The sequence below is a fragment of the Falco biarmicus genome, chromosome 3 (assembly GCF_023638135.1).
Source record: "Falco biarmicus isolate bFalBia1 chromosome 3, bFalBia1.pri, whole genome shotgun sequence".
NCBI classification, from domain to species: Eukaryota; Metazoa; Chordata; class Aves; order Falconiformes; family Falconidae; genus Falco; species Falco biarmicus.
This window is the reverse complement of record NC_079290.1, coordinates 114496063-114521776: the sequence shown is the minus strand read 5'-3', so window position 1 is coordinate 114521776 and position 25714 is coordinate 114496063. Positions and strand designations below refer to the sequence as shown.

At 50.0% G+C, this 25714-nt stretch overlaps 1 protein-coding gene across 40 annotated transcripts in view; it reads left to right on the top strand.

Moving 5' to 3' along the window:
* Positions 1-25714, top strand: part of EPB41 (erythrocyte membrane protein band 4.1) — a 95954-nt gene that overhangs the window by 22593 nt on the left and 47647 nt on the right. For 37 of the 40 annotated variants that reach the window (XM_056333401.1, XM_056333399.1, XM_056333402.1 and 34 more), the window contains 2 exons: positions 22077-22545; positions 24893-25123. In XM_056333401.1, coding sequence (XP_056189376.1) covers positions 22084-22545; positions 24893-25123 — 693 coding nt within the window. In that variant the 5' untranslated portion in view covers positions 22077-22083. Of the gene's footprint in view, positions 1-8168; positions 8291-22076; positions 22546-24854; positions 25124-25714 lie in introns of those variants that run through there. The other 3 variants (XM_056333400.1, XM_056333427.1, XM_056333423.1) reach the window with 3 other exon arrangements.

The window sequence follows — 25714 nt, the reverse complement described above, 5'->3', positions numbered from 1 at the left end:
CTTTTAAACTCTGCTGCGGATCTGCTGGTTTCTTCCTGACTGCAGTTCACCCCCATGCAACTTTTCTGGAGCAGAAGGAATGGCAGATCCTCGGATTGTTCAGACTCGGGGCTGTGTTTTGTTGCTGTCGTGTGCATCTCTCTGGGGAAGCTTGATGTGAAGCTTTGCACCTCAAGTGGAAATTGCACTCTGGGCTTGGTGATCTTTTACAATGTTTGTTCTGCTTTCTTGGTGCTTGGCTTTTGCTGTAATCTTGTGTAGATTAAGCAGGTGGCTATACGTAAAGATTTCACCCCATACTTCTCATCTGCTACGTTGTTTTGATCAGTACTGTGGTTCCTTAAGTTGCAAAGAACTGTAGGATGCGGCATAGCAGGGATTTATCTTTGTCCGTTGGATGGATTAGGTGGGAATGTTCATGGCTTGTACTTAATCCAGATTAATATTATTAGTTTCTTTACGTTCAGTCGGTTGTTTACGCTTGTTTTCTGTTTATGTGAATTTTTGCTTGTGTAATGCTGCTAACATTATGTATTAAAAGCAAATACTTTTAATTTGTCTCTGTAGATGGACTAAATCCTTCCCCCTCCCTTTTTTTTTTTTTTTTTTTTTTTTTTTTTTTAATGAAGCAGTTCCACAGAGAGGAAAATTGCATGGGCTTGCGGGGGGGTGTTTCAAGAAATCATACTCTTCCAGGGCACGCTCCTCCAGACCCCGCTGTGTTTCTGGTATGGGCTTTTTAAACAAATTCGCATGCCAGCTTGCTTTAGCTGCTGTGCTCAGAGCAAACGTCTGCAGCAGTGCTTTATGATTTATAATTTATTACAGCACTTGAACTCCGGTGCTTTTGGAGGGGACTGAGTGTTTTGTATCTCCCTGGTCTCAGTGCAGAGCCTGGAAGGCGTAGGAAGAGCAGCAGCTCTGGGGAGCGTTTCTGCTCACGGCGTGTTTCTGGCAACGCGGGTGTTGCGGATAGTGGTCCTTTCCATCTCTTGGCGAGGGTGAGTGCCATGGGATGTCAGCCGGGCTTTCCAGCAGGTTCACACCACGAAGTAACATCCTCGGTGGCCACCCGAGGAAAACCCTGCGCTTGGAGAGGAGCCTTTGTTCTGCCCGAACCAAGGTCCTTCTTGCGGTGATCAGGTCAGCCCGAGTTGTAACGGCAGCAGAATGCACCGTGGATGGAGCCCTGCAGCTGGAAGCGTGGTTTGGAAGCAGCAGGAGAAGATCTGGGCTAGTTAGCTGTTTCTATGAAAAACACAATTCCTTTGAACCCGCGGGTCACCGGTTGTAGGCTGATTATTTCCTCCCCTTCCCCACCCCATGTAATGCGTGTGTGTGAGAGAGATAATTAAAAGCTTTTAGTTAAATAAATAACTAAGCCGCTCACGCGGCTTTATAGTAGAATTGCAGAGTCAAACGCTCGGAGGTAGAAGATGGCGTGTGCATCCCCTCTGCTCTTCCGAGCGAGTGCAGACCAGCACGGTCTCCGTGTGTGATCGCACTCGGGCTTTGCCCCCACAGGGCTTGCGTACTGCTAAGTATAAACGAAAGCTGCCCGCTAAGTGGGGACAGTCCCGTCCCATTGTGGACGGGGCCCCGGGCTGTATTTATTCCCTGTTATTCAAACTCTGCTCGGGAGGATTAATAATTCCTGCCCGGGTTCATCTGCCATGCCTGTGTGCAAATGAATCAAAAGATGGTCTTTGCAATTTGCGTGTGGATGCTTCGGGACAGGTAATGGTGTAAGCATTGATGGGCAGTTTGGTTTTATCCCTTAGATGTGGAGCGTGGTGGAACGTTTTATATTCAAGGGTTCTGCCTTTGTGAGCTGCCCGCAGTGCCTCCAGCCAGGCACTCGGAAAATGAGAAACACGCAGCTGGTGGCTCCATTCCTGGGGAGTTTTAAGAGTCGTTCGTCACTGGAGCAGCGGCTCGTTCATGGAAGGGTAAAAATCTGTCAGGTCCAGATTCAGCTGCCATAGCTCGGAAATGTTTCTCCTCCTGCAACCCTGCCTTCCTTGCTGCCTTCCAGTTCCTGAAACAAAGGGTAAGAGGGCCCTACCACCAAATATTCCTGATCTCCCCTCTTGAGGAGAGGGTCGGAGGAGAGCAGGGTGCCCTGGGGCTTTACGGGAAGATGCACATTTTAGCAGGTGCAGAGGCAGCTCCGTCTGGTGTTCTGCAGCCTGACAGACCCCCCCAAACAGAAACTGCTGGTCTGTCTTTTAAACACTGGCTTCTGCATGCGGGTAGTTTCTTAGTCCTGCTTGCAAACACGCTGATCCCATCAGCATCATTTGATGTGCACATCACTGGTTAGAGACAGGAGCCGGTGGGACCCTGCGGGGACGCAGCCCCTTGGGTGGACAGGGAGAAGAGCAGTGGCGGGCCAGGGAGCCTCCTGGTCTTTGTGCAGGTGGAAACACAGCTGTTCGTTTTGGCCAAAAAGTCTTAAAATGCAGTGTTAGGCTGAAGTTTTCTGTCTTAGGTACCTGTTTTACAACCATTGGCAGCGATTGACATGTAAGATGGAAATTGTATGTTTAAATTGTGTGGGGGACTGTTGGTGTGAGGTCAGAAGAAATGCCAGCTAACCCGTGTGTCTGTTTCTCCCGCATGAGTTGCGTGTAAGCGTATAGAGGCAGTAAAAGAAGCTGTCTATAAGATAAACATGCCCTTACACAGGCAGATGGCAGAGGATGTGTTCCCAGGCTTCTTGTAGGAGGAAGGGGTCATGTCCCATGCAAGAAAACAGCATTTTTAGGATCCTCAGTAGCAAGTATTAAAATTTGAGCAGTGAGAAACCAGGTGAGGTGAGTCCTGGGCACTGCCTTGTGTCCCTCCATCCCTCCTGGGGGTGTACCCTCCCAAGGATGTCCCTCCATCCCTCCCAGGCAGTGCCAGTGCTGCCCCCATGTCCCTCCATCCCTCCTGGGGTTGGTGCCGGCGGCCGATGCTGATATCGGCCGATGCTGATATCGTTGCTTTTTTATCTCCAGCTGCCAACTTGAAAGTGAGTATGTGTGGTGAGAAGCTAGTGAAAGTCTCGGTGAATAAGCACATCGCGTAGCAGTACTGTAAAACCTGAGTGTGGGCTGCCTGGTTCAGCTGCTGGAATAACTGCCATCTAGGTACACGTTGGGAATGTTTGGGGCTTGGGGAAGGGTCTGGCTGCAGAGAAAAATGACAGTTTTCAGCTGTTTGTCCATAGTTCTAGTCAAAAGGGTTTAAGGACCCCCAAGCTTTCTTGGAGAGGGGGAAAAACTAGGGAGAGAAACTGATTTGGGAGGGGATAACACAGGCTAAAAAGATGTTGCTTTTCTGTCGGTTTTCATGTGCACCTGGGCCCCCTGGGGTGTTTAAAGGTGATGGAAAAGAGCTCTTGCAGATGCCCAGGTTAGTTGAGTTAATTACACGGATCAGCTGACTCCATTCTTCAGGAGTTTCTGAAAAATAATTCAGTAGTGCAGAGGATGGGTGCAGGATGGACCCTGGAGAAGGGGGTTTATCTGCGGTGAAGCCAGGGGGAGCATTGGGTGTGATTGCATCAACGTGGGAAGGGTGTGCTGCCGATAGCGTGGGGAAATGGCCATGTGCTGAATTCATCTGACTTCAGCAGCCTCCGATACCGTTTCCAGTGTGTTTCGTTAGAGGAAATAATTTCTTTAGACTTCTTGTTGAGTTTTTTTTTTTTTTTTTTTTTGTTGCTGTTGTTGCTGTAACTGCTGCTTCTGTTATTTCCCTCCTGTCTACCTAGATGCTGTCTTCAGAAAACACTTCCTTTGTTTATAGGCGGCAGTGTCTGGTTTGTTTGCTCCCGCCTGTCTCTTTGCTTCCTTTCCCTCCCCCAGGAAACGGTGGAGAAAAGCTGGAGGTGGCTGATGAGGTTAGAGCAGCCGTCGCGCCCGTCCCAGGGCAGGGATCCCATCCCATCGTGCGTCCCTGCCCCTCTCTGCAGCGTGGTTTGGGATGCTTCGCCCCCTCGTTAGAATCGGTAATGAGAACCCAAGGGGCCAGCAGGAAAGAATGACCTTTTTCCCCTCTGCTTGCATACCGGAGCCAGTATTTTGTCAATTTTATTTTGCTTCTGAAGTGAGATGCGTTGAGTAGCCGGTGTCACCCATCCTCTCAGTTTTGGGGCACTGATGCAGAAAATGTTCCTCAGTTGCGTTCAGGTGCACCCGACCCCCACCTGCAGATGCACCTGAACAGTGTCTTGGGTGCTGGCCGGGCAGCCAGCAGTGGCTGGGCGGCGTTACTGGCATCGTATTTTGCAGCTACTGCTCTTGGTTTATTTAAAGATGATGATTGGCTCTCTTCCTCTGACCTGATGGTGACAAACGGTGATATTCCTTTTGTAAAGATGTAGTTTATTAAAAAAAAGTTCCCACCGTATGATGAATAGAGAGGGAGAGCTCGGGGAAACTGAATCTATTAGTGTTATGTGCCTGCACGCCTCCAGAGGCAGGAACGGGACTAGATAATGAACGTGAGAGATGACTTAAGCAAAGCAAGGAGCCTTGCAAGTACACTGAGATTTGGTATTTCGCTGTGACACTTTTCTTACAGCTTTATTTCTTTCTATAATTGAACTGGACTCTGCAGCATGAGTATTGCTTGATTATTGCCCTGGCGGGGTGGTTCAGGCTGCATGATCCATGCAGTGCTCATCGCAGAAAAGGCTGGCGATCTAGTAATGCAAATACTTGATGCAAAAGCTTAAACTTTTTTCTCCTTTTGTTTTTTTGAGGTAGATGCACAGCTGCACCTCTGCCAGCGGTTAGGTTCGTTGCACACCCAGGTGAAGCAAGCGGCAGGGCTGGTCGGTGTAGGGAGGCCTGGCAGCACCCGGTGCCCGGGCATCAATCACGCACGGGTGGAGGGGGTTGTGAGGTTTGCACAGAGCTCGGCGGTGGCTTGGCGAGGTGCAAGCCTGGCTGCAGGGTTAGCTTTGTTTGCTGGGCTAGTGCTGCCGTTGGAAGTGGTTGCACATTAACTATTTCTCATGATTTCTCATCGCCAGCGGTTGTAAATCACTTGCATAGTAGGAACAGGCGCAAAAAGCCTTCAGCCTGGGTTTTGCTGTGCAGCACACCACCTCCTGCCTGGCGCTCCTAAGTTGAAAACAGAATTGTAAGGAAATAAAGGACTGTGCCCTTTTGATGCACGAACTAGAAAATCAACTGAAAAACTGTCGGTACGTCTTGCTCATCTCAGAAACATTTTAACCTTCTGAAACTTGTCACACTGGCAAAAAAACAAGTAGTGATTAGTTATACTGAAACTAAAGTTTGATCAGTTGTAACTTTTGTAGCACTTCAGCTTTACCACTAGAAAAATGCCTCCGGATAGGTGAAGAACATTTGTTGTTTTACTGAAAACACCCGTGGTAATAAACCTTATCACAATCTGCTGAGGGTGGAGAGGACATAGGCTGAAGTCGCAGCCACGCATCTCTGAAGTAGGAGATTTGTGGGCGAGTTGTTCCTGTGTACTTCAAGGATCTGCTTATTTTTCCCCCTGCGTTGAGTACCCTGCTCCGCTTCAGCAGACACACTCCCTGAGGAAATATTTTTGAGACATTTCTTTAAAACGAAAATAAAAGCAAGGGGAGAAAAGAACAAGCCTCTCCGTATTCCTTCAGTTGGAAAACATCATCAGAGCTTTTCTAATGGAGCAACAGCATTTGGGATTTATGAAAACAGTGCAGAAATGCAGCCAGCTGCACCCCGCGAGGTTGAGCATCGTCTCAACATCCCTACGTAAGCCAAGCCCAGCAGTCACTCGGTTCCTCCTCTCTGGAGGAAACAGTGACTGGGAAACATGCAGTTTTCATCTGCCTTTCTGAGTTAACCTCCTTCCCTTGCGCTTCCCTCCCCCCCCCCCCCCCCCCCCTTTTTACAGTGTTTTTGCCTAGTCACAAGGTGTTTCATGGGTGCAACCAGTTTGGGTGCTGCGAGTCAGAGAGGTTTGGGAATGAGTCACCAGAGCTCAGGATGGGCCAAGTTTCTTGAAAACAACCTGGGAGCACAAGTGTAAAATTAAGGGTTGACTCCAAGACACAAAAGGATCCAGACTTGGTATTGGCAGCTATGAGCTCTTTTCATGGTGTTTTGGGAAATAATGCTTGAAATTTGTTGCTCTCTTTTAAAGAAAGATCTGTCTTTGCCTCAAGCAGTGAATTATCATTTTTTACCAATGCAAATCAGAAAAAATTCAGCTTGGAGCAGTGCAGATATTTGATTTTTAAGTCGATCGTTCGTCACACAAGTAATGAGCCACTGTGGTGCCTTGTGCGGCCCCTTATGGCTTTGTAGGATTGTAGTGATCATATATGTGATTTGCATTTATTACGAGGAAAAGTGGATTGTGGCGCTTGCGTTTTAGTAGGCAGACTGTCTTTTTGCTTGAATCACTCTAGATGAGGATGTTTGTGTTTCACCTGAGATCCACCCATCTCTTTCATTAAACAAGAACGTTTGGTATATGCCACCAGCAGTAAAAGCCTGTGCCGCCGTTGCCTCATTCCTGGTCGCAAGAGCACGTTTATGTTTGTGTAGCGTATTTTAAACCATGCTGGAAGTCAGTTTCGCTGCTTAAAATGAACTCCTTTTGGAAACTAACAGCTTACGGGGTGACCACTAATTGACTTAATTGCTCTTCTTAATATTAAATATACTGTGGATTAAAAAGGCGCATTCTGCTGCCCCAAAGTGCTCGACCAAAGCGGTCCCAGATGCACGTGAGTCGGCCACGTTCCCTGTGTCCCCATGCGGGCACATCCCTGATGTGAGCAGTCTGTGCCACCGCGGTGCTCCCTGCCCCTGCTCCAGTGGGGTCCTCAAGCCCTGCTGAGCAAACCTGTGGTGAGATGGGTTTCTATCAAAAAAGCTTGTGTTTGGCAAGGGCTGGGAGCAGAAACGAAGCACGGAGAAGAACGATTTACCTCTTTATTTTCCTCTTGTATGTAGAAGAAGCCTAGCACTGACCTTCCTGCTGCCGTCAAGAGCGAGTTTTGCAGTGCCGTTCGTGAAGCACTTTGAAAGCCTGCTGCACCATGCAAAGAGAAACGCATGTTAAAAAGAAATAAAACATTTAATAATTAAAAAATTAGTAGATAATTGTGCTAAAGCGGTATTTCCTTCTGGCGTATAGCTGTTTCACATAAGTGGCACTGCATCAGTCCTTTGCACAACAGATATCTATTTTTAGAAAGGAAAAAAAGAGACCAAAGTTTACGGGATCTTTCTCAAAATCTGACAGAAGGATGTCTTGCAGCGGGGTGATTATTAAATCTGAGCAATGTGAGTTGCAAAATAACTTCTTGCGCCGCTGTCTGCAGATGCCAATGCATTTGTGAAGGCTTTGCAAGCTGCAGAGGGTTGCTGTGGGCTGCTCCCCAAGGCTGGTGATGTGCCCCCCTGTACCCGGACCCTGCGGCGGAGAGTTGTTTTGGGTCCTACCTCCCAGATCTGCTGCTAATGCCAGAATGGGCTCAGTTTAAAGTGACCTGTGCTTGGAGGGAGGTGGTTTTCAGGCATTTCTCCTGAAATGTCTGGGGAGTTTGGGGTCTCCATCCTCCTTTTTGTGAATGGTTTGCCAAAGGCACTTGCAACTTACATGAATTTACGCGGCACTGGCTGCCGATGCTATGTGTGCCCTGCATCTCAGAGGCTGCCGGGTTCAGGTCACCAGTGCTGAACTGGTGCGGTGTTTTGTTGAATCCTAAAGAAGAAAACAGACCTTTAATGCTGTGGATGCGTGGGGGATCCAAGGGGCTGGCGGAGGCTGCTGAGATCTGGCCATTGAGGCTACAATGACCTTCTCCTCATCTGCCATTTCACACCAGACCTGTTCTTCTTGCTCAGGGCTGTTAGTCCACCACTGAGACTGGGAATCTGTGTTTCTTTTCCCAGAAAAGATGCAGGCTGGTCCTGGATGCAGGCAGGTTTGAAGCAGTGCCACCAACTCCGTGTGGCGCAGCTGGCAGCAACCTCGTGCGCAGGGAACTCTGTAATTAATGTCGGCTCTTGAGCACTGAGTAATTGGGAGCAGTAATTGGATGGTAGCTTAAGAGTAGGAGCGTGGTTAAATAAAACAAACAGGCTTGCAATCGTAACGTCAGCAGGTAAAATGCCTGGGAAACAGCAAGTCCACATGGCAGTGACGTGCACCACGAGCGAGGTCTGCGCTGATCGCAGGCGTGCTGTGCAGCAAGCCCAGCGAAAACGAAAGGTGCAGGGACGGGCGCCTCCTTCCCCAGGTGCTGAAGAGGGGATGCCACCTGGTAAGGCAGATATTTTTAAAGCATTTTGCTCGCTTAGGAATAAGATGATGAAACGTTCTTGATGTGGAGTTGTAATTCACTCCTAAACAGTTTTGCAACTTGTTTAGCTTGGGGAGCTGGGCTGTGCTGGGGCTGCTGCGTGTGCGTGCACCAACGTCCTAGATGGGAGAGCAGCTCATTACATCTGCTTCTGTCTTTGCTTTGCTTTTAACTCTTAAACCACGCTTCTTGCCACTGTAAGGGCTGCAAAAACCAACCTGCTTTCTGGAGCTGGTGTGGCTTTTCTCTGCTTTCATTTTCCACACTGCCCTGCTGACAGCTTACACCAGGGAGGACGTGTCTCGGAGTGAGCTGAACCCCGGTCAGACCTCGTTTGCACATTCAGTATTTTCGTCTTATGAAGGAGCAGGCGGACGTTTACCTTCAGCTTGTGTATATATAAAGAGATCCTGAAGGAAGTGCAAAGGAGGTGGTTTAAGGGTGTATTTGTTGGAGGAGTAAAGAGCCGGTTTGGCATGAGCCTCCTGGCTGGGGGAGCCTGGGTGAGCTCACTGATGCTTTTTGCTCTCTCCACTCTTTCGCCTGGCCTCGTTTGAAGGGTCTCCTCATGGCAGTTTTAGCTCGAACAATGATATCACCAGAGCTTGCAGAAAAGAGGATTTGTGTGGCATTTTATTCCCTTGTGCTGCATGAATGTGGATTTCAGCAATATTGTTGTGTGGCTCCTGCTGTCAGCAGCACAGTGAAAAGAGTAGCTCACTTGTCTGGTATTGCGGCTGTGGGACTTGCAGCACTTTTGCAGCATAATTTTAGCTGGGGCTCTCCATTCAGTCTTCAGTACTGGGTGCCGGACAAGACCAGTAGGTTTAGAGTCCGAAATACGGAGGCTTGTAAAGTTTATTGTAAATTTTTGCAAGGTTTTGGTACTTGCTAAATACCTGAGCCATGCTCAGTCCCCATGAGTCTGTGGAGCTTTCAGCTGGATGAAGCAGTGTTAGGCTCAATGAGGCTTCAGTTGTGCATGAGGCAATTGCACAACTGGGATTTAAATATAAAAAAGGGAAAAATAAGCAAAGCTTCTCCAAAAAAACACGTAGTTATTCATACCGCCTTTGTATTGTTGGGGGGGTGTGCGCGCACAAATGTGCGCACATTTTGAATAGCGTAAGGATTATTCTGAGACCTAACTCGTAAAATAAGTATCAATGGGATGTAAATTGTGTACACAAGGCCAGTAGCTTATCCAGAGAGCAGCGCTAACCTCAGCTACCATTTATTTTAGCAGGGAGATACTTAAACCAGCTGCTTTCTGTTTTCCGCATATGCCTTATCTCTACTAAAGGGAATATTTTGTCTTGCACGACTCTTCATTTATTTTAAAATATTGCAGTGTTTAAAAAGGTGTTTGCTGTTGTCTTCTCAGCTGGTCAGTGGCTGGCGGTGTGCTGGCTGTGCCATGGCGGTGTGTGTCAGCGCCAGTGGTGTGTATCGGCACCGGTGGGAGCGGAGAAAGCTGGGTTACAACTTCAGAGTGATGCGCCTGTGTCCCCAGCCTCGTGCTCGCCTGTCTTTGTGCCCAGCCTCTCTGGAATGCCTTCGGGATTGTTAGGCTTCTCCCAGTGCGGAATGAAAGAGAGAAGGTGGCAGGGGGGTGGGGGGAAAGGTGTGAGCAGGCTGGGGAGGGGGGGATGTGGGGAGGAGGTCGGGGGGATCGGGGGGTGGAGGGGGCAGCAGGTCTAGTGCAGCTGGATGGGAGGGTGGGAGAGATCCTTCCCGTGCATCTTGTCCATCGAGCAGCATACGGACCCCTGGGCGGAGCGATGTTTGGGTCGGCGCGATGAAGGGTGGCTGGAGAGGAAGGCGTGTTACTCAGAAATACAAGGGCCATCCAGCAGCACCAGTATGAGACTGGGTGCTAATGCTGTCCTGGCTTGCTGGATGGCAGAGGTGGGAGCTGAAGAAGTAAAAAATAACTCTCACAAACTGCTCAAATATGGCAGCACTTGTGTGTGTTCCGTGAAATCAGAACCTACAAAACCCTTCCCTTACCGACCCATCGAGTGCAGAAAGGAAAGGCAGCAACCGAAACTAACACAGCCCCAAGTAATGTGGGTGCAACATGCGTTTCTGACCGCTCCCTGCAGGTACTGAGGGCGAACGCAGCTTCCTTTTCCTTTCTGTAGTTTGAAGAAGGCGACGCTTGTGCACGTTTCCTCCGTGCAAATGGTTGCAGCGACTGTGAGCAGGAGGGCTGATGCAGGAGCTGAGCGCCAGGTGCTGCGGGGACCAGCGAGGACACTTACTTTGGGTCTCCAGCAGTGGGAAAAAACCCCTTGCAACCCCATGTTGTCTTCCTTCTTATTTTTAAAATCAGCGCTGTCCCTTCCCCCCAAGACGATATTTAATATCCTGCTGAGGATTCCCTATGGCGGATAGGACGGGCTGCAGGCGGGAGCTCAGCTGCCGCGTCCCAGTGAGCTATTAGTGCACTGGGATGGGAGTCCGGTGCAGTAATTCAAAGCAGGAGTGAGTGCAGGCACCCCGTGGGATAACGCTATAATGGCTCCGTGGGCAGGCAGGAGGTGTCAGCGTAATTATTTTGGTTCGGCAGCAGAAGTGCTGGTAATAAAGTGCTCGCTGGGTATTTGCTCTCCCAGAGGATCAAAGGGATTCCTGACAGTGAGCAACTGAAATGAAGCACGCCGTTGTTGTCCGCCTTCAACTGAGCTACCGAAAGGCGTTACACCAAAATAACCGAGTTGGGCACTGAAATACCGTCCCTCTGTCCCGTGGGTCGATGCTGGGAGCATTGCCTGAAACGGGCACTTCTTTGTTGCAAACTTTTTGTAGCTGCGCTCCCACTCTGCTGCTTCAAGCAAACTGCTGGTTGTTTCTCAGTTCTGTAGTCACCTCGTGCTTAACTCCTGCCAAAGAAACAGGTGATTATTTAATGAAAATCGCGTTTCCGAGCTGTCCGTGACCGTGTCATGTTAAAGCATCCAGAGAGCCGTGTTGTGTCTTCTCCCCACTGGCGACGCCGTGCAGCCGGTGTGGGAAAGACGGCAATTTTGATTCAAAGCCATCTCCGGTGAAAATGGTTGTTTGTAAATGTGTTGCATCAGATGTGTCAATGGATGTAATTAAGGAATGAAGACGGCTGCACACCCCTAATTAAGGGGATTAAAAACTAAAGCCGCCTGATTTCACTGCTGGGTGGAAAAAACAAACAGACTGACTGGTGGAAATGGCTGGGAGGCCAAATGTTGTGCAGGGTGGTTCTGCTGCAGCTACGTTGGATACCGAAAGGAGCGGCTTTAGGGAGGGTGGCAGGATTGAGCCACTCTGTAATTTGTGCGTAATTGACTGCTGGGCGCAGAAGATGATATTTAATCGCGGCTTCACGCTCCCTCCTGTTTGGTTTGTGTTTCTGGTGGGGATGGGAGGATTTGCATCGGCTGCCAGCCCTGTGGGGATGCAGCCTTGGGGAGGTTGCAGTTGTGTCACACTCTTAAGACATATGGTTTAATTTTAGGCAGTCCTCTGAGGAGCAGGGAGTTGGACTTGGTGATCCTTATGAGTCCCTTCCACCTTGAGATGTTTTGTGATTCTATGGTGGGTTGGTGTCCCGGTGTCTTACCCACCGTTTTGGTCCCTGTCACTAGTTGGCTGTTCGGGACGTCAGTGTGGGATCTTGTAGCACAGAAGCAAGGTGTGCATATGCGGTGCTGGACACAGGGCAGGACCTCCAGGCATCCACAAGGTGCTTTTGCATGCATGGAGCAGGTAGTATTGTGCCAAATCTGGCACAGTAATGTGGTGTAACGGAGATATTAGGAAGCTGTGCTCAACGTGGGCTTCTCCCTAGCCTTGCTAAGAGGAGAGCTGCTTTGTGGTGGGATGGGGGCTGCCAGCGAGGGTGTCTCGCTGATCCTGACGCTGATCTCCCATTGCCGGTTTGACTGCGGGCAGGTGCTGCGTGCGGTGCGGGTGCAGGATCCCTGGAGGGCTGCTGGCGGAGCACCCTCCACGTGGGAGGTGTTGCAACACCTGATGGAATTTTCCAGAAACCATCTTCTTTGCTTTCCAGCTTGGGAAGACACCCCAGGGGCAAGGGTGACTTTGGGGTCACTGAACAGCATGAGCAGGAAAGATGGGAAGAAAACCATCCTTGTGGAGGTGGTGCTAAGTGTCCGAGTGTGCCTGGGACCTGCAGTGCTCTTCTGTAACATGTGATGCTGCATTTGTCGGGGCAGCATCCTTGGGGGGCCCTGGTGGCACTTCAGTTTGTCCCAGTTGAACTGAGTCAGTATCTTGAGGCTTCACAAACAGCACCTGACTCTTGGGTATGAGTATTTGGGAAAATGCCTGAATGAGTGGTTTGCAGGGCTGGCTGAGAACATGCCCCCAGGCTCTGAATGGTGCTGGGTGTCTGCCTGGACCAGTGGGACCATCCCCATGGGGTGCTTCTCCGGGAATGATGCAGAGTTTGAATTAACTCATCACTTTCACCATTTAAACAAACAAACAAAAAAGGATGAAAAAAAAGGAGGGGGGGAGGGGAGGGAAAAAAGGGAGGGGAAAGAAAAAAAGAGGAGAGCTTTCTGGAGCAGGTGTCTCCCTGCCTCCCTTTTGTGCACGGTGCCGACAGAAGATGCTTTTCTGTTCCCAGTCTTGAGGCAAGGTCAGCAGCTGGCTGGGGGTCTGCATCCTAGTTTGCATCCCTCATTGCTGTGTGCCTTGGAGAGCTGCAGCTAGCTTGGAGAGGGCTTGTGCTTCTGCAGGCTCTTCTGGTTTTGTTGGAGGACTTTAATTAGCTCTGAGTGGTTTCTAAAGCTAAGATGCATGGTCATGCAAGTTTTCAAATGGTTAAATGTTGGGTTCCTCCTGTGATACTGGGAGTATACAGCTCAAGGTTTGTGGTGGGAGGAAGTTTCTCCCCCTTCCCTGCCCTGACGTTGCTGTGTGTGATGCGAAGCCCTGGAAGGAGAAGAGGAGACTTCAGAAAAGGGAAAATGCCGAAGGGTGGCAGCTTCCTGAAACAAAGCCTTCCCCTTGCTCAGGATCAATGCCGCTGTGATGCGCTACTTGCGGTGGTATGTACCCACCTAGCGAAACTCAGCATAAGGAACCTCCCTGCTGGCTGACTCACTCCTCCCAGCCTTGCAGCAGCTCCTGCAGCTGCCCCACTCGTGTCTCCAGAGCCAGCAGCCGTGGGGGGGCTGGATCGATCCAGGCTGGTGGATGCTGGGGAGGTCTCCAGCTTCTCCATCCCCTGTCCTGCTCTGCAGGTGTAAGCCGCTGGGCCTTGGCCATCCTGTTGAGAAAAACAAGAACTGGGGAATTCAGTAGGATTAACTGCAGCTGGCCCGTGCCTTCCCGCGCTGCTGGGAGAGGGTCGTTAAACTTGAGAAGTGCAATGTTCCGGGCTTGCTGATAATTAGTGTAAAGGTCGTTATCCCCTGGCAGCCCCCATCTTCACTGCTTGTTGCGAGCGTGCTAGAGCAAAGCGTGTGGATGAACTCAGCCTGGCGTCTGGTGCTGAGGGATTGAAACAGCAACAAAACCATGTTGTGGCTGCCCAGGGGCAGACCCTTGTGGCAGTGTCCGGGGGGGCGATCCCTGCTGCTGTCTCTGGAGGGGAGAACAAGTCTCCTTCATATGGAATATTTTTGGAGTGTTGGTGCCAAGGGGAGAAGGGATGGCCAATTTACAGGAGAGAAAGCCTTGCGATCAGTTTAGGGTGGCATAGGGGCTAAGTGGTGTAACTAGCCTTCATATTCAGTGGCAATCCTCAAGCAAAGCCCAGCTTAAAGCCAGGATGGAGGATGCTTTCAGCTGGCTTTTACCTGGGCTTGGCAGAGGCTGAGCCTGGCATGACCCAGGCCGTGCCAGCCCTCCTTCCGAGCGGCTCCCTTAGATACTTTAAATGTGACGCATTTATCGTGCTGCTAATCATGTAAAAATAACTGGCACGTTAGGTTATTTTTCAATGAATTTGGGGCGTCGTACCGGGGTGTGGCAGGTGTGTCCGAGGCACTCGGATGAATGCACCTTGTGCTGCAGCTGGATCGCTGCGGATCGAGTGGTGAAGCGCGGTGTCTGGGGCACGCAGCAGCAGAGCAGCGCGGTGTGTGAGCCGGAGCCGTGGGCACCCGCTGCACAGCAGCAGCAGCAGGCGATGAAGCCTGTTAAGAGCTTTTAGCATCGAACATCCTCCTGGCTGCCGGTGCTGCAGCAGTACGTACTTGGCAGGTGCCCGTGTGTGTGCGCGCGGGTGGTATTTATCTGGCAGGCAGCTCTTTATCAAAGGAGCATGCAGGTCCCTCTTGGGTTCTAATTATAGCTTTGGTTTGGAAACAACCAAAGGGAAAATGATAAAAGCAAAAAGTGCTTTACCCCTGTGCTTGAAAAACTGTAAGGAAGGAAAATGAGCCCTGTTATGTTAAACCTTGAGTGTAAATGAGGCACAGTGTGAGTAAACACATCTGTGTTCAGGCAGGGGAAAAAAAAAACCCCACCCTTATGAATTATGCATGGCAAAAATCCTCCTGTTCGGTTGATGGAGATCTATTACTTATTTCTGTTTAACTGTTGCTTTAGAAAGTGGTGTCCTGCTGGAGGAAGAAGGCTGTTGTCACGTGCGGCACTGGTGTTGTCATCTCTGTTGCGCTGTCATCGCCACCCTCGGTGTTCCTTCGGTGCGAAGCCAGGAGAGGCTGCGATGGGGTGACCTGCTGGGACGAAGCTCACGTGTCCTTGGCTTTGCTTGCTCCTGACAAAGTGCCACTCACTCATGGTGCCCTCACGAGTGCACGGGCTGCGCCGTTCCCATTGCTTTTATTTGCACAGATTTTGGGCGCCTGTCTGGTTGCTTGCGAGTCGAGCTGCCCGCGCTCCTGCCTCCGTGGGCGGCCGGGCCGGCGGCTGGAGCAGCTCCGGGGATGCTATCTGCTGCTGGCTGCGGGGTGGGCACGGGTGCCCGGGGTCCTTCCCTTCCTCCGTGGCAGATACCGGAGGGTTTCGGTGGGGCTGCCGCCTGCGCTCGCCATCACCTCCGTGGGTCTTTGGTGCGGTTGAGTGGTTGGAGGCTGCAGAGGGAAGGGACCTGCGTTCAAGGCAAACCCGTGGTGTTTCTGCTCTGAGCTCCGTGGGAGTGGGGGAAGGGAGCCCCACCAGCAGCTTCTGCTGCTCACGGTGGAGTAGGAACCAACGCTTGTATGAAACAGACGGTTTTCTCAGTCTTTTTAGCAAACTACTGGTTTGCTCCTGCGTTGCAGCATGAGGAGGGATAGTCTCAGCAGCTTTATTTTGCTGGCAGCCTGGTGCGTGCACCTTCCCCATGGCTCTATTCTGGGTCCAGCTGCTCCAAGTTCAAGTGAGTTTTCTTAATGGGTCCCCCATGGGCACCCTTTCCAAACCCTTTGCTGTAGACAAGGCTCCAGCAACAAGTACCTGTTTTCATTTAAATTTCAGCCCTTACCCAATGGGCAAAGCCTGTGAATTCCTGCGTAAGGAATTCTGTAGCATCCAGGAGGATTTCTGAGCATACAGGGGAGGAGCTCCCAGCTCCCTTTGGTTGTAATGCACTTACTGCTCCATTTAGTCAGGTCATTTTATAAGCCCAGTCTTCAATTTGACATAAATGATTTGCTTTCAGCAGATGGTGAGCTACTATTTTTTGCCCTCATTTAAATAGGAAAGCTGTACGATACCAGAAGATGAAAGAGGGGCATGGTGCTGCCGACATACAGTAGATTACGAGGGCTGGTCTGGTGAGAATTAAATCCGGGCAGTTGTAATGTGCCATCTGTGTTGTATTGGGTGGTTTATTTTTCCCCCGTTCAGTGGGGCTTCTGAAGTCTCCCTTTACCCTCTGGGTAAGGCAGTGTTGCCGGCTGAGCAACAGCATCCCTTTTGTTCAGGACCCAAAGTACCAGCAGAAAAAGATGGTGCACGTTAATTCTAACAGGGGTTATAAAATGCCAGCGCTAATTACTCCTCTATTAAAATATATTAAATTTTGAAAGGTTCTGGTGCTTTACACTGTTTCACAGTTGTTTGAATTTCTTGTTGAGAGGCTTATTTTTATTGCATTTTAATTTCTTAATTTGTTTAAAAAAACCTGAAGAAACAGCTCTCTACTATGTTTTTTTTCTAACTGTAGTAAAAATCACATGTAGGATACTGGCTCGAACGCACGCGTGGGGCGAGTCCTGCTGGTGGTGGTTGCAGTTTCCTCCTCTCCCACCCACAGACGCAGGTTTGTTGCACATGCACCACGTCTTGAAAAAGCTGGATTTTCAGCCTGCGCTATCTATTTCAGACCGATGTGCTGTGTAGTTTCCCTGGTGAATCGTGTGCTTTTCACACATATTATGAAATGGGAAGGAACACATTTAAAAAAAAAAAAAAGACACTGTTGCTGAAACTGTTTGATTTTTGCCTATTTTTAGCAGAAATTTCTCTCTTTTATCTTTGCCTCCAGCTCTCAGTGGAGCAGGAGCATTCCGTGAAGCCACACATTTTTGGGTAGGACGATCAAGATAGTTTGTTCCAGCAGTGCCATTACCATTATCTGGTGTTGGGCATTGCTGCAAAACTGTGTTTCTGAGAAATGAACTTTCCTGGTGGACAGTCCTTTTTCGTCTTTCTCTGAAAGGCTAAGACACTGGGAATTAAGTAAGTTATGGCATGAGCCATGAATTGTTTTTCCAGGCTTGGAAGCAGGGATAAGTTAGATCTTACTATTACTATGCTTATCTGTGTGCCTAAATAAGAGAGGCTGGAGCATGCTGACAGGTAGGAGACAGTGACAGACGCATATCTAGATATTAGCGTTTCTTTGAGCCTCTGTAGCTCGTCATGAAAAAACCCAAACGAGCAGCATCGTTAATTCCAGAGAACTAACGCACCGTCACTTAATGACAGCCTTCCAGGAGCACAGGCACAGTGAGTGAGTAATTTGGCACCCTCCAGGCTTGAAGGCTTTCTCGACAGGGAGCCGTTGGGATCTGTTGAGCTACTCTAAAATCTGTATTTTAGATGAATCCCCTGTGCAGGCTCAAGAGGGGAATGGTTTGACTTGGAGGGTGGTCTGCAAGAGCAGAGCCTGTGGGGTGGTGTGGGGTCGGAGCTGAGTTCTGCTGTCCTCTGCTCACCAGATATTAATTAGTGTTGGATTGCACCATGGATCATGGGAACAGGATAAGCAATGAGGCCTTGCGCTCCTTTTAAGCACTTTTAAGTCTGTTTTCTTTAATGGATTTTGATGCAGAGGGGCAGGGTGAGTGTGCAGGTGACAGGGAGCCCACAGGGATGTTGTGCCCTCCCTGCAGCTGTGCCCTTGGACAGAAACGAGTGAGCACTGAGCCTGGGGGTCTCAGGATATCTGGGCAGCTGGAGGGTCTGCCACGGGGGACAGCAGGTTCATGAGGCACCTGTTTAGTGGTTTGCTTTGACGTTTGGTGTTCAGAGTTGCTGACACACCTTTTAAGAAGAGATGTGCGGGGCTCCCTCTTTATCACTGAAGCACTGATGATCCTAGTGATGCTGAGGGATGCCGGGAGGTCCAGGTCCTCCTCTGGGGTCCGATCTGGTGCAGGTGAAGGGGGATGCTCCCGCTGGGGAGGTCGAGCTGTGGTGCAGCTCTCCTCAGTGGGGAGAAGCCTGTTTGTCTTCTCCCCACAGGCTGCTCTGGGTGTGTTTAATTACCTTTTCTTCTGATTGCTTCCTGTTGCTAAAATGTTCTTGCCCAGAGCAGGATGTTCTTAAACTTAAAAGTGCTTAAATATAAATACGTACTTGAACACTTTTCTGATGAGATTTTTACTCTGAAATCTCTATGTGGGATCATATCTTAAGTTTTGCTGTGATTTGCTTATTTCCGTAGCGTTCCACGCCTTCTCCGCTCTAGACTTGTGAAGAGCCTGCCTTTTACAGACTGTCTGGCATCCTCTAAAAAACCCAAACCAACCCCCAAAAAACAACCCCAAATCCAGCATTTACAAGCGTGGCAGTGCAGAGCAGGAGGTGAGCAGCTTGGGTGCTCCTACAAGAGAATATCCTCCTGCATCCAGGGAGCTCCCAAGGCACCTGCATGCTCTGCAGAATTGCCTTGTGGAATAGCGCTGGAGGAAAATTTAAAATCTGCTTGTGGTTTGGCTGTGGGCATTGTTTTCTCCAAATAAAGAGTTGAAGAGCAGTGGGAGCCTCATTCTTTGTGTTGGCTCTGCTGTGGGCTGTTGGAAACAAAACACTACTTGGCAAACATCTCCATGCAATAAAGGTGCTTTCTTTTTGCCTTTTTTTTTTTTTTTAAAGTAATATGGCCTCTTGGTTATCTTGCTTGCTTACAGTTCTTCTTGCTTTTGGTTGAGAGCTTAGGGGAAACCATTTCTGAATGTAAGACTTCAAAGGGAGGGAACCAGCTGTGAGCCCACGCATCGGAGAAGCACGCTGAGGTCTGCAGCAGGATGTTTGCCTGCACCCAGCGAGTTATTGGTGCTGGCGGCTAACTGGTGCTATGAAATGTTTACTGGGAAGGGCAGGGCTCGTACGTGCCCATCCCCGCATCCCCAGCCCTGCCGAGGGGATGTGGCTGAGCTGCGACATGGCTCCCCGGGGATGAGGAAAGACGTGGAGATGTTGCTCATCATCAACAAGACCCACCTTCCCACGCCAGGAAGGGTCTTCGCTGTGGCTTTGAAATGTAAACAAGTAAACATTCCTTGTTCCAAAATTGTTGGTATTTAGTATTTAAAGAGAGAAAACTACGTCCAGAGGAAACGTTTGTTTGTGGACTGTCTGTCTTGTTTACTGCAGCTGATAAGAGCTGATCTTCAGCTGTGCCCTCCCTGCAATCATCCTCTCAAGAGCCTTGATTCTGCCTTTTTAAGAGTAACATGCTTCCAACGTTGTGTGTTTTGATAATGATTCCTACAAATGTGTTTATTCAAAACAAACACAGTGGGAAGCAACTACAAAGCAGGCTGCCTCGGCAGCTGGTGCAGAAGGGAGCTCGCTGGTGTCCTGGGTTTGCGGTGGGACAGTCTTGCAACGCGTCCATCCCACTCAGTGCGTGCCGGGGCGTCGGGAGCTTTGCCCTGGGAGCTGGCCATGGTGAGTCCGTCCTGCATCGTGGGCTTGGGGTGACGTGTGTTTGGCTGAACACAGGTTGTTGCTCCCTGCTCTGCCTTGTAGCAGCTAGGAGATTTTGGAGAGCTGTTGAGAGCACGAATTGGCTGTGTGGTGGCTGGGGTGACTCTGCAGACAGAGCTGTGTGTTGCTGACGGAGCCAGCAGCATCCCTAGCAAGGGATCACAGGAGAAAGGGAAACAGCAGTAAGAGCTGCAGGGGCAAGTCACCTGCACTCGGCCATCCTCACAAGCCGGTTGCAGCCCCTTAACCCCCCTGGTGAGTGCGTAGCTGTCCCTCCCCCTGCTCGTGTGCTGCTAGCTGCAGCTTCCAGGTATTCACCATCCACTGTATTCACCGTGGGGTGTGTGCCCTGTGGGCTGCCGAACTTCGGTCTGCTTGCTGCATGCGGTGGGGTCTAACTTGCTTCCCCTCCTTGCTGATGTTTAGGGGAGAAGTAGGTCTGGCATCATGGATTCTGCCCCGGGGGGCGAGCAGCAGGCACACAGCTGCCCCCTCCTCAGGGGTACTGGGGGACCCAGCTGGGTGCTGCCTCAGTCTGCTGTAGCCTTTCATTTAACTTGGGTTTTCTCACGGAGCCTGTTCTGTGATGATCTTGCAAAAATAAACTCCTGCTGTTTCTGGGGAAACAGCGACAATAACGCCCAGCCCTGGAGCATTTTGGAGAATCACCCTTGCATGCTCTGGCTGCTTTGGTTGGGCTATGCCAAGCTGTCCTGTCTTCTCCCGCAACGTGCCGGAGGAGGAAAACCCACGCGGTGTGGTTTTCTGTGCATCTGCATCTCTGTTTAGCTCGGAGCCTTGTCACGTCTGGGTTTTGGCAGCATCTTTGCCTTGCAGCGTGCCTGCTGCACCGGTGGGTGCCCGTGCTGGCTGGCTGCTGGGATGCCCGTTTCCTCAGTGCAGCTGGAAAGCTGCTGATGCCGTGGCCTCCGCCTCTGCGGTGGGTTTGGAGAAACCCAGAGCAGCTCACCGAGGGGAAGATCGTGAGTCGGGTATGGTGCTGTAGCCAGAGCCCTGGCTGAAAAGAGCCCTGCAGCTTGTCCCCAGAGCTGGCTGGTGGGGCTGAGTCCTAGTGAGGAGGTTTCAGAGAGCTCAGAGAGCCTGTCCCCGGTGTGACCCAGCTCCGGGCTACCCTGATGGGAGCACAGACCCTGTGGGTTACCAGCCCTGCTTTTCCAAAAGCCCTCCCCAAAAGCAAAACCCAACCCAAACCCTGTAAACTCAGGAAATTTGCGTTGCTGGAGGAACAAATGGAGTGAGGGTCTCTAATGCTGCTTGGTTTCAACCACAGCATTAGGAATAATATTAAGCTTTTGCATTAAATGTGAGGGAAGAGAACGCTGGAAGGCTAGGAGGTCTTTTCTCTTTCAAGTACTCTGGTTATTTTGGCAATCAGGATGAGTTAAATTAAAATTGTTGAATGCAGTAATATGTAGGAGGGTGACATCTTGAGATGTTTCTTAATTTCAAGTATGTATTTTGAGCAAATGTTTGTATGCTGCAGCTTGGGCTGGGGGGATTGAAAGGCATATTGGATTATATGCTATTTGCTCTGTGTAAGCAGTGGCAATTTATTGCTGCAGATGCATGTGATGCAACGCACAAAGATTAGTTCTATCCTCTCTAAAGCATGATTATTTTGGGTCCTCTTTATACCTTAAATAGATATTCTTCTCATGCGATTGCCATCTTTTTTTGTGTCAACAGCCCGGGCTAAAGTTGAAATAAACATTGCATCAGCTTAACAGCGCAGGCTCTGAAGAAATCTGCTCTCTGTTATGGAGATTGTTTGGAAACCTTTTCGTTTTACATTTCCCCATGTGCAATGCAAAGGTCTCTCGAATCCTGATGCCTGCTCCACTGGTCCTGCCTTGTTGCCGCTCAGCACCGATGGGTGCTGTCCCCGGCAGGGTGGCACTGTGGTTCCTCGTGTTCAGATATTCCCCTTTGTAGCTCCTGGCAAGGATCTGTGGCCTCTTTCAGGGACGTTTAGAAGTAAGCGGCCGTTAAAATTTGTGGCTGTGCACAAATTTTTGACTCTCGTTGGCTCTATGAGCTGTCTCCCAAGCAGCAGGTTGCTCCTTCCAGTGCAGTGGCGAGGAGGATGCTGGAACGCCGCGCCGTGCCATTTATGGCCCTCGGGAGCTTTGGCGTGGCGTGGTAGGCAGAAGGTTGCCTGGTCATGCGTGTGTCCTCATCTGCTCTGCTCCCACAGCCAGTGCTGCTAGAGGGGAACAGGGACTTGGAGGAAGAGAGGACGTCAAGACAGCCCTGTGGAGCAAGACTTGCTGCTGTCTCCTCCCCTTTCCCTAATTTTGTTTCCATTTTTTAATCATTTGTTCTTCTTGGGCTGCAGACCGGGTGCCAGGGCATTTAGCGGTTTGGAGTCAGTGCCATCCAGATGGTGGAAGATGCACGGGCAGACGTCGCTGGAGGTGTTTATGTCTGAGCATACCTCAGCAAAATGAGTGATTTTGCTCTTCATGACTTTGTAGGCTGGAGTTGGCCAGACAGGGGGGTGTGAGTGGCAAATGTGGTGTGTCTGTGCTTGTGGCTGGGTTCGAGTAGCTTAACGCAGACTTGAATATTGCAAAGCTCTTGACTGAGACCTTTGGCACCTCTCTTACAGCATCATCATGACAACAGAGAAGAGTCTAGCGGTGGACGCCGACAACTCAGAGCAGCAGCAAGCCAAGGAGGAGGAAGGAGCTGCTGAAACACAAAAGCAAGAGGCATCCCTAGAGGAGGGGGCTCAGCAGGCGTCGGAGGGGCAGCCTGCAGCGGGGCAAAAGCAGAAGGCCTCCAACGGCGATACACCCACGCACGAGGAGCAGAGCAAGAAGGAGCGCCGCACCCCCGAGGGCCGGGGTCTCTCCCGCCTCTTCTCATCCTTTCTCAGGAGGCCCAAGTCTCAGGTGTCCGAAGAGGACAAAGACAGTGATGCTCCTAAAGAGGCAGGTGGTGGCCAGAAAGACCCGGGATTAGGAGCCAGCCCTGATGAAGACATCCTGGTGAAAGCCCCGATTGCAGCTCCTGAGCCCGAGCTCAAAACCGATCCATCACTCGATCTCCATTCCTTAAGCAGTGCGGAAACACAGGTAAAACACCCTGCTCTGTGTGGCATGCTCTCTTCTGTTCTGGAAAACGTGTCTTCTTAGCCCAAACTATAAAAACTTCATACCCTAGGAAGTTAAGCTTGATCAAAGAATCTCAGGAGGTGCTAAAAAAGTTTTTGTCAGCTCCCTGCAGTGCATCGCATGCTTCTTGCTCTTGCGTTCCTGTGTCAGACTGTCCTGCGAAGTACCTGCTCCTGAATTGGGCTCACACTTCACAGCATAATTTAAAATGCCTCATGCTGACTCTTTATCCTGCTGAGGTATGGGCAGTTGCATCAGAACTAGAGTTCAAATTGGTAATTCACCACAGAGTGGTTGCTCATCGGGATGTCCTTGGTGTGTGCAGAATAAAGGCAGGTCAGTGGTGTGAGGTGGAGGTTACAAGGAGGTGTGGATTTGGGAAAGGGTTTCTGAAACTTGAAGGAGCGCAAGCGTGGCATTTCAGAACTTGGTTGTCTGTTCAGTCCAGGCTGAGCCTTCCAAACACAAGAATTTTCTGCTTATGCATCACGTGGACAGGGATTTCTGCACAGCACGTGGGCTGAGCGCAGCTCCTAGTAGCTGTCTGATGTCTGCTCTTCACAGCCAGGGTTGTTTTTCATGCAAAAGGTAAAAGTTTTTAAAGCATGGTAGAAGCTGAGGCAGACACCCCCACAGGGAGACATTCACAAAGCCGCAGCTGGTTATGGATTTGGGGGTACTGGATGCCCTCTTTTACTACTAGTTGCATCTCTGCCGTTGCTAGTGTGAGTGCTCGGAGTTAGCAGGGTTCCCCTTCTCCTGGCATGGGGATCTCTTACAACCCAGCCAGCCTGTGTGTATTGCCGGAGTCAAAGCACGTTTGTGGTAAAATCTGGATTACTTACCCCCGCTGCCTTAGGTTTTGAATGGACTCCGGAGAGGTGTTACATACCTGCAAAGTCTGACGTTTGGAGCAATGCTTGAGGCGTTGGAGCATTGCCAACTGTAGGCAGTCATTGTAAATCCACCTCCTTAAAATTACAAGGTAGTAGGTAACACCACGTTCTTTCTTTTCCCAAATTTCTGAGCCTGTGAAAACTGTGGGGCGATGCTCGTATTTTGTACCTCTGAGTGTTGGGATTAGTGGGATGGGGAAGAGTTGGAAATCTTCATGCAATTTCAGCTCAGAAACTGTCTTCAAGAGGAAATGCGTGATTTCTTCCTCTGGTTAACTGATTTGCTGCTTCTGGGAGCACGTGAGTGTGCACACACAGCCTTCCTTCACCATGGGCTGTTCGTTTCAGATGAAGCGTTTGTGCATTTTTTTTATTTTTTTTTTTTTTTTTTTTTTTTCCCCTCAGTTCTTATTTTAGGTCAACGTCAGTGGCTTTTTGAACTGTGACACTCGGCAGATATTTCTGCTGTGAAAGCATTTGCGAGGTGCTGCCTGTTTGATAAGTGCTGACCGGAGGGCATTAGGAGCTTTGACTGATTCCCTGCACCCGATTGTCCTGGCCCTGCTGGAACAGAAGTCAGCAGCTTGTGGACATTATTTAGATTTTAAATACCTCTGTGCCGTTGTGCCTGGCTGTGATTTCATGGGATGCGATGGGCTGAAAGGACAGGGTTTTGCTCTTCCTCTGCCGTGGCTGCGTGCTCCTGCTGCATCCAGCCACTTCCAGCACTTGTCAGAGCCTGCAGTGAACTCGTTTAACCTGCTGCGATGGCAGCGGGGAAAAAAAAAACGGCTTCCTTCCTCCTGTCCCCAAACTGCATCTCTGTCTGCTCTTGCAGTGAATTAAACTGGCTTGCAAAGTGCTTCAGTAGGCCTAAAGGGAGAACGGTGGGGAGGCTGCCTTCCCTTCTCGGTGGCAGAGAGCTGCTGGGTCAGCTCGGATGGCTGTGAAACCTCAGCGCTGACCCCCCACCCCTTCTCATGCCCCTGCTGCCGTGCCGAGGCTCGGTGCGCTGGAGCAAAGCCCATCGCCCAGGGAGGCAGCGGGAGCCGGGGGGGTCTTGCCTAGGAGGGGAAAAACTTACTAGTCCCGAAGGTGCTGTCGTTAAGACTGTGAAGATTTGCATGATGTGACTTGCCCTGATTCCTGTAATCGACCCTTCTTTCTTTTTTATTACATCCTTTATTAAATGAAGTCTCGAGAATGACTTGAAGGGCTTTAAAAATTAATACTATTACCTTGCTCACCCAAGCTGCTGCTCTGGGTCCCAGGTCATGCCTTTAAGTCTGGTAACTCATTCCGGAGCGAGATCCCAGCCCTGTAGTGCGCCCATGCGATACTTGTTTCGTCTGCTGGGTTTTTTTTTTGCTTGAGATGTCTCAATTGCAACTTGGGTGATGTGGGGCTTTCAGCCTGCGCAGGAGGAGAGGAGGGAGAACCAGGAGCCGGACAGCGGAGACCTCGGGGGCAAGGACGGAGGGGAAGCGAAGGAAGAGTGTGCCAAGCCGGAGCCGAAACAAGAGACTCCGGAGACCAAGGCGGACAAGGATTTGAAAGCTGCCCAGAAAGCAGTAAAAAGACACAGAAACATGTACTGCAAAGTCGTCTTGCTGGATGACACCATTTTTGAGTGCGCCGTGGATGTAAGTACTTCTGCGGTTTGTTTTCTGCTTCTCTTTTCCCTCTCCCTTCTCCTCCCCTTGAAAAAATCACCACAAACAATTTGATAGGGGCCTAATTTGCTGCCAGTGAATTACATGACAGGCTTTACTGCAGAACAATCTTGCTGTAAGCTATAACAACTTATTTAACATGTTGTAAAAACCTCTGGGTGCCTAGGAATCTCTCTCTCTCTCTCTTCGGTTTTTTTTTTTTTGTTTTTTTTTTCTAAAATTGTTTTACGATTTCCAGGGTGACTTGCTTTGCAAAGGTGGGGGAAAGTTTAAAAAAAAAAAAAGAAGGAGAAAAAAGAGCGAAAGGTACCTTACTTGCTGTTCATCTTCTCTCATTGGTATCCCAGACTAGAATTTAGGTTGTGTTAGGTTGGGATTGCCTAATATCTCTTTGCCCCTTTCCTTTAAATAAATAGGGTTGTCAGATTGATTTGTGCTTTTCTATTCACCCAGGGTACCTCTGCCTATCAGGCTGCTGGCTAACATAACTCCTGGAGCTTGGATGTAAAGAAAAACATGCTGTGTTTAGCCTGCAGTTGAATATATTTGCAGTAAACAATT